The sequence below is a fragment of the Strigops habroptila genome, assembly GCF_004027225.2.
Source record: "Strigops habroptila isolate Jane chromosome 13 unlocalized genomic scaffold, bStrHab1.2.pri S16, whole genome shotgun sequence".
In the NCBI taxonomy this organism is placed as follows: domain Eukaryota; kingdom Metazoa; phylum Chordata; class Aves; order Psittaciformes; family Psittacidae; genus Strigops; species Strigops habroptila.
In genome coordinates this window covers 4,877,600-4,891,500 of record NW_022651054.1, presented here as the reverse complement: position 1 = coordinate 4,891,500, position 13,901 = coordinate 4,877,600, and the positions used below count along the sequence as shown (strand labels likewise).

Sequence of the window (13,901 nt, the reverse complement as noted above, 5' to 3'; positions counted from 1 at the left end):
GTCTAGGCTATGCTAGAAACACAGAGAAACAAGGATCCACAGTAGATGGGTTGGTTACTTGTGAATGAATTCTCCTTGCTGGGTGGAGTGTCCACCCTGTGTAGAAACTAAGGGTGGGCTTTCAGAAACTATCCTACTACTCCAACCATCTCAGGCTTTCCTTCAAAAACTCCTCCCAGGTCCCAGGCTTCTCTCTATCACATTTAAGGGGAACCTGGAACCGGTTCAGTGTACTGGGTTTCTACTCCCTACTGAAAGCAAGCTTCTAGCCTGAGGCTGGATCATTATACTTGAGGTTTTCCTTTTCCCTTCAGTCCATTTGTCTGGATCTATCTGATGTCTTTTTACATACTTTGATAAAAAACACTCAATCTGCATTTGTGCAGCTCCAAGTATTGTGAGTTCCTTGGCTATGGACTAGGACTTTCAGGTGCTACGGTAATACAGATAGCAACAAATTGAAATTACATGGTAATTAATATTGGTCTGCAGCAAGCTAGTTACGGAAATTAATGGTACTTATAGGTAGCCAAAAGCATGCCCACAGACAAATTATACTGTAATTATAATTTGGTACCACAGCAGCTACAATACCCTCATTGTAAGTGAAGCAGACAATTTTCCTGTACCAAAACATTAGGCAAGGGCAATAGAGGGATGGATAGAGCGATAGATAGGACAACCCAAAGGCAGGGAACTGTAGGTTTCCATGCTTGCACTAAAACCCCAGCTCTGACTCTGATGACAGTTAGTAAGCAGGGATAAGGAGCGGAGATACTATTTTTCTCCAGGCACATCTAGATAGCACCAATATCCTAAGGGGCAAAATGAAGAACATTCAGAAGGGGAAAAGCAAGACCTGCAAGGGACAAAGCACACAGTCTTCTAAGGAGTTCTGTAGAGAGAGTGAGACTGGCATATGGAAAGGATTATACTTACATAGGCTCCCACAATGCTGCTCTTGGCAGCCACGAAGATCAGACAGATGAAGATGGCTGATCCTAGCATGCCAACAGCACAGACAAGAGGATCAGCTCGCTGGGTTTTTAACCGGCACCATTTGGTTGCCCCTGCCCCTGTGATTACACCCAGGAAACCAGTGAAGCATGTGATTGCTCCAAAGATCAAGCTATTAAAAACAGAAAAACAAGAGAGACAGTTGGGGGTTATTTTTTGAGTTTTTTCCCAAAAATGGGCATGATCTTTGAACAAATTATTAGGGTAAAGTGATGAATGGAAATCTGCACATTGGCTTTGTGAATTTAAACTGAAACAAATGAGCTCCCCTGCTGAGTGCTTGTGATTTTAGCACTCTTTCCCTACGATTAAGAAAACACAGCATATGAAATTCAGCCTTGTACACAGGCGCTGATCAACATGCAAAGAGGTGCAAAGGGCTCATACTGCTTCTCTGTGTGGAACTGAGCTTCCTATAAAGTGCATTGTACAGCTAATTATGTGTGCATAAAGCTAAGTAGTAACCTGCACATTGATCATGTGAGGGAAAATCATGGACAGAACAGGCACTAGGAAGCTTAAGGGAAAGGAAACCTAACAAGACTCTAAATACCAGTGACTTTCAACATACTCAGACTTTCTAGCTCCTTTTCAGACCACTTCAAAGAAGTCTTCTTTTGCTGTTAGGCTGCACATTTGAAAAGTGTTAATTTAAATGTAAAAAGCCAGGAGGTGTCAAGGATTCTCTGTATTGTATGTGCAGGACTTGGATTGCAGAGTCTTTGGCAACTACATTACAGTGGCTTCAGGGCAGCTCAAAACATAGGTGTCATCAAGGAGTGGAAAACTTCTTGTAAACAGCAGATGGGCAACTAGACTGGAGCTGTATTTTCTGCTCACTGCAGGTTTGCAGAACAGGTTGAGGCTGCCTGCTGGACACTGCAACTTAATGGTACTCCAAACCACTGCTTTACTTGAGATGGGACTGTGTCAGCTAGAGCTAGACTGTGTCTAATGTGATTTTTCCTTCACAAGCTAGAAAAAAAAAAGTTGACATATTTCAATCTGCACTCACCTGGAGAAGTGTTTTTTCAGCATTTTATGTTTTGTGCCATTACAGTAAAGTGCTAAACAATGAATTACTTTTCATAGCTTTGTGCTGCAAGTGATTTTATATAACTGGGACTGAAAAACCAAACCATTGTATAACATCAAGCACTCCAGAGCAAAGTGTCCTGGATCTCTGCTCCATTCTTCAGCAAACTCAGCACACACAGTAGAACACAGAGCTGTGAAACAGAGTCAAGTCCTCCCTCACACAGCAACAAAAGTCTTCAGGGTTAGTCCCTGCAGGCTTTAGGGGAACCAGTCCAACCTCTGAATTGTAGCCACCACTGTGGCTACCCAACCTGCCAGCTTATTCTGCTGCTATCACAGATAAGTATGGGTCTAAAGAAACCAAATTCTCAGCTCTCCAAACATCCTCTAAGGCAAAGACAAAAGTCTCTTTTCAACTACTGCACCACAGCCTGGGAACCAAGGCAGAGCTGAGGTCATTGCTTCTCCCTTGGTTTGACTTCATGCAATGAAGAAGAGAAATAAAACCTCGTTTACAATCCCAGCATTTCCTATCATTGTTTCAAAGACCTAGAGGAAATTACAGACATTCTAGTAACCTGACTCCATGGGACTTGCCTGTTTCCTGTGGTAAATAAGCCCCCACCCCCTTTTCCCCTCTTTAAAGCAGTGGAGTATGAATCTCACCTATCTTTGGTGCCACAGGGCTGTGAGCTGCAGGTCTCTGCTGTCTTCTGCACCACCTGTGCTCTGTGAAGGTAAAGAGGGATCCACATGCCAAGTGCCCCTGTGGCAAAGGACACAGCTGAGGTGGCCAATGAGGAGAACACGTAGCTGCGGCTGTGGAGGCACAAGAGGTAAACCCAAGAGAAGGTTTAGTGGGATAAGTGAAAAAGCAGGAGCCCCACAACAAGAGCCAGTGCTTCAGTGACAAAACACAGTGTTCCCCCATCGTGGCCACCTCTCTTCGCCAAGGGGCAGAGATGATACAAGCTACAAAGTAATGGAGAATAAGAGGCATCGAATATTTCTTCATATGTGATGCTCCATTGATAATAATGTACTTCAGAGGTGCTTCATAGAGACCATTGTTTCATGGGACCATTTCAGAAGACAATAAGTACTTGGTCACTAAGACATGATGTGTTAATTGCAAGGTTTTCACTGTAACATCACCTGTTTACCTGAATCACTTCTCCCTCACCACTCATACCACCATATGACTACTACTTGAATAAACCACCAAAATAAGTAATATAAAAACAGTGATAAATTAACCATCATCACTTTTCATAGTCCTTTGATACTGGATGACAATACCAGGAAGGCATTCTAAAACTGAAGGACACCACAAGTTTCCCATCAGAATTCTAGTGTAACACTGAATTCACAAGGGCAAGTATTAGCACATTCACAGGCAAGCCTTCTGGATGCAAGTAAGCTACCGAAACACCTGTGAGCATGCAATATTTTATGCACATATACAAGCACCCAAGCACATTCAGTGCTCGTGCATTCAGTCACATGTGGTTGTATAAACATACATATTTAAACTTGCCATGTAGTGCAAGCTTTTGTGTATTTTCTCCTCTTAAATGGCTCTAGCATTTAACCCTCTTTTTCCCCTCAGCAAAGTCACTCTTTCAAGGGAGAAAAAGGATCTAAGCATCTGAACAACAGTGGGGCAACAATTAATAGAGTAACACAGCAATTTCTACACTTCAAAAGCTTTGATTTGTCTGAAGTATGAGCCAAAAAAAGCAGACTCTCTCTTAGATCTCAATCTTGGAAAGGTTAGAGCGAAAGTTGGACTCCATCACTGTCATTGCAGTTGATACCTCGTGAAAATGTAACTGGTTGTCTTCCCTAGGTCCACAGACTAAGCTCCCTGCAACTCTGCATTGGTACTTTCCAGTCTCACCGTGCTAAGTAGTACAGGCCATGGGATGTTCCAATTAAGCACAAGAGGCAAAGCATGCTTTTTATTGGAGTGCTCTTACTTTCTAATCAGAGCTTTCATGTCTCTCAGCCATGAGGTCCGAGCCTTCAGCTGTCCTCCAAGTTGTTCAACATTTCCTCTTTTAGCAGCAGGTACAAATATCAAGATGAGTGTCCCTGTTATCATTCCCAGGAGCGGAGATACCTGCAAGAAAGGATCAGGGAATTAGCACAGGAGTCAGCAGGGTTTGCTTTGACAAAGTCAGTAAGAAGCAGATTACATTAGTTTCGTTTAGTGACTGGATTCTTTACAGCTAGCCTGAATCTGTAAGCATCTGACACATCTGCTCCGTTCCTTCCTCCCTGTCATTCCCTGGACTCTCTTATCTCACTCTGAAAGCATGCAGCTTTGAGAACACTCTGATTAAGGCAGTCCATTTCTTTGTGTCACTGAAGTACCAAGATTCAGCTAAATACAGTTCTTCAGTGATGTTTGCCTCTTTGGAAACCTACTCTCAGCTGGGCTAAGAGACCAAACAGATTCTGGGAGAGTGCAGGAGCTTTTTAAAGGCAATGAAGCCAGGTGAAAGATTTCTGGAGGTAGAGAGCATGCTGGCTTTGAAAATCCTTGCTTGACATGCATTCCTCTTCCAGCTAACCCACAATGGCTTCCCATTTCCAGGCAGCTTTCTCAGATCACCTCAGTGTACAGCAGACCAAGAAACATTGGAAATTCAGGCTAGAAGATAGGAAAACGGCACGTTCAAGGGTTAGGTCTCCCAGTTTCCAATCCTTTCTCCCAAATACCAGACAAAAATACAAAGACCCCACCGTGTTTTGCAAGCTACAAACATGATTCTTGTTTTGACACTGAAATTCCATCACTGACAGAATGGAAAATAGCTCTGTTAGGAAAATAGGACCATGGATTTCCACTAAACTATCATCTCTTCTTTGCATATTATTTTACAAATAAATTCCTATTCCAAAATAAATATGCTTCCAATAATAACCTGAGAATGGTCTTTACACATAGAGCAGCAATTTCATGGCCAAAGACGAGAAACCCAGAATTCTTCTAGGGAAGGGAAGACAAAAAGAAAGTGAGGAAAATCCGTCATCCAGGGATAAATGAAGCCTGATACTGTATCCTTGTTATGCTTGAACACAAGACACAGCACTGGTAAAGACACATGTAAATGCTGGGATCTTCTAGGGCCATGTAATATAAAGTCTCTTTGATTTTTATCTGAAGGCTTAATCCCCCAACAGGACAATATCCGTTGATACTCAGTAGTGCTCTAGTGAAACACTGACATTACTGCTAGATCCAGAGACAAAGCTGCCACTTCCCAGTGTGCCCTTTGGTCTTCTTCAGCCCACTGAGGTACAGATAATTCCTGACCTCTCCTGGATTTGGAGACCACAGGAGATCACAGAGGGAGGCATCACTATCACAGCTTGCAAGAGCACAGTAATTGCCACAGGGACAGAGGCTGCTTTACACTAATGTCTGGAAGTTTTAACGTGTGCTGTTTGACTACAAGAACTAAGCAATGCTGTCCAAAGTAACCATCACAGAAGTGTGCAGCCTGTCAGATTCCTGTGATTTTGCACAGTCAGGGAATGCATCAAGACCCATAAGGGGTCTTGCAGATAGCCTGGATTTCTCAGGATAACTATGGAGACTTCATCTGAAGAGAAAGATGCTAGTGAGGATTTCTTTGCACAAATAAATCATTTGGGTTTTAGAGCTAGAAACACAAGAACACTAGCTCCAATATCTCAACCCCATTGCAGCCCACTGAGAGGAGGAGGGGCTTTGGGGTTTCTTATTCCTTGTGTTTGCCTCTGCTAAAAGTTAATTTTACCCTTGAAGTATTTCTGCTACCGAATGAGGTGGCCATCCTCCTGGTGTGAAGCTGGAGGTTATTAAACTTTTCATTTCAGATTCACAGCTGGAATCTGTGAATCTCTGCTCTCCTAGGGGCAGATGAACTGTTCATGGTGATTTTCCTGGCTCTGCTTATGCTTGGTGGACAGTAAGGGAATGGCCTGTGTCACAGAAAGGCACATTTGCTTGAGACGAAAACCCATGTATTTCATCACCTGCCGCTATAAATGATGTTGGCTTGAACTTCATGAGATTCATTGTCTTCACCAAGTGCCAGAGCCAGGGAATGCACCTCACAGGGGCTCATGCCACTCGCACTGCTAAAGGTCAGAAAACAGTTCTGCTGGGCCACTTCCTCTCAGCTCTTTCAAGACATCTTTGTCTGCAGGATCTGTTTGTGTGTATGCGATTGGAGTGTATTATCTTTTCAACACATTTATCAAGGTCCCAAGAGGTTAAAATAGAAGGAAACCGACTGTCTCAGCGCAGAAAAACAAGCGGAAACTGGAACAAAGTGTTTTTTCCTCAAAGCAGGAAGCCATTCTCAGAGTTTCTTGACAGCTAGGGACTAGAAGACTGGGGAGTTGATTTAAGGCCAATGCCTCTTCTTCCCAACCCCATCAAGAAATCATGGTCGGCTGATAATAAGGTGATCAGAAAATTCTTGCTCCCAGGCAGGGCAAAACACAACTACAATGAGCCAAACCCACATACCTTTCCCGTTTGCTTAGAGAATGCATCTGCTATGCACTTAATATCCATAGATGTCATTTCCAATCCTTTACCCTCTATATTTAATGACAGGAATCGTGTGACAGAATTCTTCCTAACACTGATCTACCCATGCAACTGTTATTAAGATGTTTTAAGAGTGGCTTACCCGCAATGCCCAGTGCCAGTCGCCAGCAACCTGCTTCACGCTTGACCCAGTGATGTATCCCAAGCCACTGCAAGAAATACAAATATGAGTCAGTCAGAGCTTCAACAAGGCACCACAATCACAACTGTTCTTAAAACAAGATAAAGAGGCACAATGAGTTGTGTGTCCTCGGCTCTCTTCCCCTCAGAAGAAGCACAGGGGGATGAAGCAGATGGTGGCTGTATAACTTTTCCTGGCACTGTTGATCTAAAAATGCTCAGATCTGATGGAAATTTGGTCTCTGATCTCAAGTTTTAGCTGACCTTTCAATATGCAGTGAATGGAAACAAAGCCTCAAAAAGAATTTATTTCCCAATTTAATTCCTACATCAGGCCTTTCTGTGCACTAATACGAATAGTTGGCAATTTTATGCTCGAGCTCTCAGTGCCCTTCAAGGACACACCATATTCCATCATTTCTTTTTTTTTTTTGCCATTTACTAGTACTTGGTACTAATTATTCATGAAGAGACCATTTTCCATATGCTTGTAAGAAAAACCAAGAAGAAAATGGAAGACAGTCTGATGGGAGAATATCAGACCTGAAGTTTGGAAATCCAAGATAAAGGAGCACCAGGACCTTCACCCATATGCTAAGAATCACACTGTGGTAACAAAAGGTGGCTCACAAGAGAGTAGATCCAGGTGAATGTAGCTATGCATCTCTCATAGTGAACTGAAGAGATACAAATGTCCTTTTTTCAAAACTCACCCATCATATGCGCTTATTGAACAGTTTGCTCGGTTTTGGAGGTTGCCATCTATAATTACACCAAAGTTGGTCTTGTTACACAGAGCAGCCCCAAAATCAAACCATGGATCCACACCTCTGCTGGATATTGAGATAATTTTGTTCCAGAACCAGGCTCAACAGGATGAATATTTATTTTTTGCTAGCTACAGTTCACTGAATTCTAAATAACTGTCATCCTTGGCCCTGTGGGGAAGATATTCCATTCACCAGTTAAGGACTTGGCTATCTCTTTGTCCTCAAGAGCCAAGGGATGTTTGTGAGTTTTATCTCAGGGATGTGTGCTCTAACTTGTAAAATTCACCACCCTAAACCAGAAGTTTTTCCCTGAGTTGTGGGGGATCAAACTGCTGCCCATGTTTTCCCTGCTGGAAATGAACCCATGATGCCACTTTTGCACAGGTTGTTGTTCAGCTCTGGAATCAGTATGGAAACTATGGGAACCTACCCTGCCTATAACTTCATGATAGAGGCTCGGCTATTATTTGAATAATAAATGATAATAATAATAATAATAATAATAACAACAACAACAATAACAGATTCCCTCCTGTCCCAACAATCAGATATTGCACTGGGCTGATAAGGGAACTCAACTGAAAGAAAGTGCCAGAGGAAACAACTACTCCAGATCTGAGTGTCTCTTGCTTTCATCAAACATCTACGGGCTTGGTTTTCCTCCACTGCTCTGCTTTAACACTGAGTGTCTTAAGAATGATCATTACAGCTTCTTCAGCCTTGTTGCCTGCACTAGGATTCACCATTTCTCCTAATTGCTGTTTCAGTGGCCATAGCACTAAACTGAACTGGCCACTGCTACTGCAACTACCAAGACATCTAAGATTGGCTTACCTGCGTTTTCCAAACTTAATCAGATTGGCCAAATTCAAGGTTGGAAAGAATATGAGCTTGAATTAAATTAATTTTTCAAGTCAAAATGTCAAGTTGTGCATGTTGCATAGCACAGTCCTCTTGAAACCTCTGATATTTAGACTGGCACACAGAAGCAGGTACCCATTTGCTCACTTTTGAAAACTCAGCTTAGTGTCTCAAGAGATGTGGATTTGACAGTAACCTGAAAGAAATCGCCTGAAGAAGGCCTAGACCTCACATGAACTGAAGCAAGGATTCACTGAACCAATATAACATTATTCAAAATAATAATTTAATAATGCTAAAAAAAGTCAGCTAAAATATTTTGATTCCATTTCCAGCCCATTGCTGTAAGAAAAAATATCCTTCCCACTAATTCCCCAAAGTCACACGTGAACCAGTAACAGGGCTAGGAAAAGAATCCAATTCCTGCAACTAGTTAGTCACTGCTCACAATGTTTTCCCGTCTAAACCATTCCAACCAAAGACAGAACTATCATCCTTAGCTACTCTAGATCTGCGTCAACTTACTTACCTGCCAAGAGGAATTGCAAAGTAGAAAACAGACAGCATAAGGGTCCGTGTATTTTTGGTGAACAGGTCTCCTATGATGGTGGGAGCAATAGTGGAGTAACTTGCTTCACCAATGCCAACCAAGCCTCGGGACAGCACAAGTAGCCAGAAATACTGAGAAAAGAAATAAAACGCATTAATGGGTGTCCCTTTGGCTGTTTTGATTCAGGATGGACAACAGCAAAATCTAGGAAACAGGAAATCTAAACCCTTGTGACTGCAAAGTGATCCCATTGTACGCATTTCTTTTTTAAAACCTCAGACTCATTCTATTTGTCTCTTGCTGGGAGGAAAGAGATTATATTTTATGTGAGGATTTATAGGCATGAAAGAAAAGAAATAATACTACATGTTTAATCAGTGACACTCAAGGAGATACTTTAATGCACCTCAGTTTGTTCTCTGGATGCAGCTCACTTGTTAAGCCCAAGTGCAACACTGCACTGACAGAGGAAGGTTTGAAGAGGCAGGTGAGTGTAACAGATCCTGCTCTGGGATCCAGGAACAGCACAATTCCAGCCTCCCCAGCACACCAAAGGGCAGGTTAAGTCTAGTGAAATCCTAAACGCTCCTCAAAGCTGTGAGAGGTGAACCTGAAATCCCCCAAACTGTACATTTTCTCCTTCATTAGAAGCTACTCCACTTTCCTTGAACATGCCCCTATGCCCTCTCATAGCAGAGTAAGGCAAAGGCACGGGCTGCCAACAGGCATTAAGCTCCCCAGAGCCTCTTTAAATAAAAGGCAGTCCAACAGAAAACAGAGATGGACTTCGCATTCAGCACAGGACAGCCTAAAACGGACAAAAAGGAGTTGTTCATCTAACAGAATCTTCTGCATCTTCTCCCATTTCCCTCTTTCAGCCAACACTTTGTAAACTGCAAGGACCTGATTTTCAAGTCAACCTTTTTCACTACACTTGCGGTTTTCTGGGTGCTGCTGTGTGAAGGCATAAGGTACAATACTTTGATGCCTAAATACTTGATACATGAGCACAATCAAGTTCTCAGACTCTCTTAGCTTGAGCTACACCCTTCTTAAGATGGGAAGAAGCTGAGTTAAAGGGAAGCGACTGACTCTGTGCCCTACAACAAAGCTAAGCCAGAGTACAGAGCTCTCACCCATAAATGTGGAAAACGCCATGCAGCCATCAAGCCACGTGCCTCAGCCATAAACACATCCATCAGGAGACAAAAATCTACCCCCGACATGTTTGCTTTGTTTTCCTCACTGTAATCCCTTGCTAGAGAAGAATTTCTTGAGGATTCCTGTAGTCACACAAAACAAATACTTTTGTACACTCTTCACTTCCTCTTATTTTGATGTAAATTCTGCCCCAATACCTATTTTCTGAGTGTGTACAAGTTCCTGGTTTGCTGGCAGGGTGTTTGCAGTGCTGCTATCATTCATCTATCTCCCATAAGCTGCACATACGTAAGAGACCTGTGGGTGTATGCAGAAAGGCCAATACTGTGACTCAGACCATTTAATTTATGCCAATTACCCAATGCTAAACCACTCCACTGCAGAAATATGCTGACAATGATTGCTGCACAGGTAACCAATGCATTTGGAATGAGGAACAGTATTTCTAAAGTGCTGAACGACTTAAGTCATGCAGAATTAGAAAATGGGAACTGGAGGCTGATTTTGGTTTCTTAAGAGGTTCAGATCTGGATCCTGCCACCACCACAGAGAGGGTGACAGGCAAAACAGTCATCTGCCAGAGCTGGAATGAGTATGCAGACAGTGCTAGTTACACCTGTAGAATGACAAATTTGCAAGTGCACTGGATCTTCCTCAAATTTGAAATACCTACATAAAAATGACACAAGTTTGTGCTCACCAGGCTGCATCACCCCCAATGAATGCACCGGACAGGAATTTCCTCCAAATAATGCTGTTATAAGGTTCCTCTTACAATCCTTGCATAAAGCAGGAAAACTAAAGTCTTCCTATTGTGGTAAAGAGTGACTTGGTTTCATCAATACCACTGAATCAGAGCCCCAGTACAATGAAACCATCTGCAACAAGTAACATTCTCATTCTTCTTCCCCAGTTCCTCCCTGAATCCTCCTCCCTGGGTTGTCCCATGCTTACACACTCCAAATATCTGTTTAATATTTAAACTAAGTTCTCTAAAGCAGCAGTATCCAAATTTAAGTCATAAGATTCTGAGTTCTGTTGGCAATAAAAGCAGTCTTACAAAAGCATAATCTACATAAAAACATGAATGGTATTGCCCTTCTGAAATCATATATTAAGGACTATGGACAATGCAGCTATTTAGGTGTAACAACTAGGCAAAAAATACTAAAATCCAAAAGAATATTAAGGAATTACCTATAGTTGATCCTATGTTGCGCCTAGTTTTTGAGTTCTCTATCTACGATTCAAGAGCTAATGCCTCTTCTCCTGATGAAAGATCTCTTCTGGATCTCTGGCTAGCCTGCATCCTTTTGGAACCTATACAATAAAATCATGCAGTCCTTTGTTACAGTAAGGTAGGAGCCCAAATCTTCCATCTCAAATCAGTCAGTCAAAACTTGTCATCGGAGGGACAGCTGGATAGCTCCTTGAGACAAAAAGTGCTCCTTTCCAAGAGAGGCCCAATCTTTTCATCTTTCAAATGAGAAGAAAAAAATATCACAAACACCAAAACAACTCCAAAATTCTCATGCTGCTACTCATTTGGAGGACAGATATGCCATAAACCACTTACTTAGAAACTGGTCCCCAAACCATTATGTGTGCAATACAGACAACTACAGAGCCTACAAGAAATCTGGAGAGGGACTTTCTAAAAAGGCATATAGTGACAGGACAAGGGGGCATGGCTTCAAGCTGACAGAGGGGAGATTGAGATGAGCTCTTAGGCAGAAGCTCTTCCCTGTGAGGGTGCTGAGGCGCTGGCACAGGGTGCCCAGAGAAGCTGTGGCTGCCCCATCCCTGGCAGTGTTCAAGGCCAGGTTGGACACAGGGGCTTGAAGCAACCTGCTCTAGTGGGAGGTGTCACTGCCCGTGGCAGGGGTTGGGACTGGATGAGCTTTAAGGTCTCTTCCAACACAAACCAGTCTAGAATTCTATGAAAGTCAGAAATTACCCACTCAGAGGAAGCACCGTTCTCCTCTTGGCTGTAGCAGGACACTTCTACCATTTCCTCTGCACTAGGTTTTCTCCCAAATGCTATTTCCTCTCTGCCCTACCTGAAGTTCTCAGCAGTTCAGTGAGACAAAAAGGGCTGACCTCAGCCAAATTCTTCTCTACATTATCTGTGCTTAAAGGCAGTATGGGCAGCTAAGATTTAACTGAATTTCACTGTTCCCCAAGCTGAAATCGGTATATATTAAAGCAGCTTACTCCTTTCTACAGTACTTTGAACTCTTCTGTAATTTGTTCATCTGTGCAAATAGATCTCACTCCGGCAGGATAATTGCAAATATCCAAGTCAGCTTTCAGCACCTGAGCTTATTCCTTTTCCACAGGCTAAGCCCAGCAACCTCAATATTCCGTGTCTTTTTCTCTGGGTCAGTGCTTGCAACTAACATTTTTTCCAACAAAGAGCTATTACAATAAACAATTCCTGGGAATTTCCCTTCAAGAGATGCCATCACCAGAAACTAGTGCACAGAGAAAGCACTCCTATGTATATGAGGTAGCAAAGTTCAATGGACCTGTCCTCTTCTTCCCATCTCCTAACCATATGGAAAGAAAAATATGCTCTAGCTCTAAAGCTGAAGAATTTACTACTTTGTGATTTGAAGAATAACAACCCAAACAAGAAAGAAATTCAATTCCTCAGAATAGCTAGGAGTTTGGGAAGGGATAAAAACCCTTCTGCCTCCGACAATGTGTCGATTGCTAATAGAAATACTCTACCTATTAACATCTAAATTCCTTTAAGTATCAGCAAAGCATAGGCAACAACAGTGATAGATCACGGGGTCAGATGGACCTGGTCTGACTGCTGTTGCCAATGCCACTACCCACTAGAAGCTACAGGGGGGACACAATCCTGCCAGAATTTTCATCTGAAAAAACCTTTCCTGATTTGAGTTAAATATTTCTGCTGTGCCAAAAAATAGTGCATGTATTGTCCCTAGAAAGTATGACATGGTTTATATTCACATTTTCATACTGACTTTACTCTCAATCTCATGCACAGATAGATGTTTGATGGCCTAGGACACATGACTAGCTTTAATCATGTTTGGACAAACCTCCTAATTACACATTCATCCTAGCTGTATAGCCCATTGAGTAAATCATGGTTTAATGGGTCTAATTACAGCTTTAACTTCTTTTTCTTTTTTTAATTAGTTAACAAAAGGAATTAAGCCACAGTTCCTTAGAAGATTAGCTGCTAGAGATAAACCTATAATCTGCCAAGTATGTGTTCAACTCTGAACCACCAGATTTACTGTCTAAAGAATCATATGATCCTTAAGCTTGGGTTATTAAGTATTTGCATTTGAATGTGGAGTAGCTTGTAAGGGTCTCATAAAAGAAGCTGAATACATTCTCTTTCAACATAAGGAACACATGGACTGATGAAATCACACAGAGCCAATCTAGTGCAAATCACTAGTGTGTGTGCTGGGTGTGCACAGCACCAGTGCAAGCCATGTTTTGAACTGGTGTTGCTGGTCTAAAAGAAGGATCTTTCACACTGCTACAGGAACTGCACCTGCACCTATATGAGGATACTTACTTAACCTCCTACAGATTCTACATTTAGCTTCTGTAGAAGAGGGCTCAGGACCCTGAAATTCCATTTCTGCACTGCTGAGGTTTGCCTTCTTTATGCAACAAACAAGGATATAGAATCAGGGTTTGCATCCTTGTAAAGAAGATGTGCGGAAAGCCATTCCTGTCACTGGACAGCTAAGACTGCCACACAAAGCCCAAATTACATATGTGT

The 13,901-nt window shown here is 42.3% G+C and overlaps 1 protein-coding gene across 2 annotated transcripts in view; it reads right to left on the bottom strand.

Moving 5' to 3' along the window:
* The window catches only part of SPNS2 (sphingolipid transporter 2), a 128,378-nt gene that overhangs the window by 39,403 nt on the left and 75,074 nt on the right, over positions 1-13,901 (bottom strand). For both annotated transcript variants that reach the window (XM_030472707.1, XM_030472708.1), the window contains exons 4-8: positions 8,945-9,096; positions 6,747-6,813; positions 4,035-4,177; positions 2,722-2,874; positions 940-1,129 (exon numbers count right to left, since the gene is read on the bottom strand). In XM_030472707.1, the coding sequence (XP_030328567.1) occupies positions 940-1,129; positions 2,722-2,874; positions 4,035-4,177; positions 6,747-6,813; positions 8,945-9,096 (705 nt within the window). The remainder of the gene's footprint in view (positions 1-939; positions 1,130-2,721; positions 2,875-4,034; positions 4,178-6,746; positions 6,814-8,944; positions 9,097-13,901) is intronic.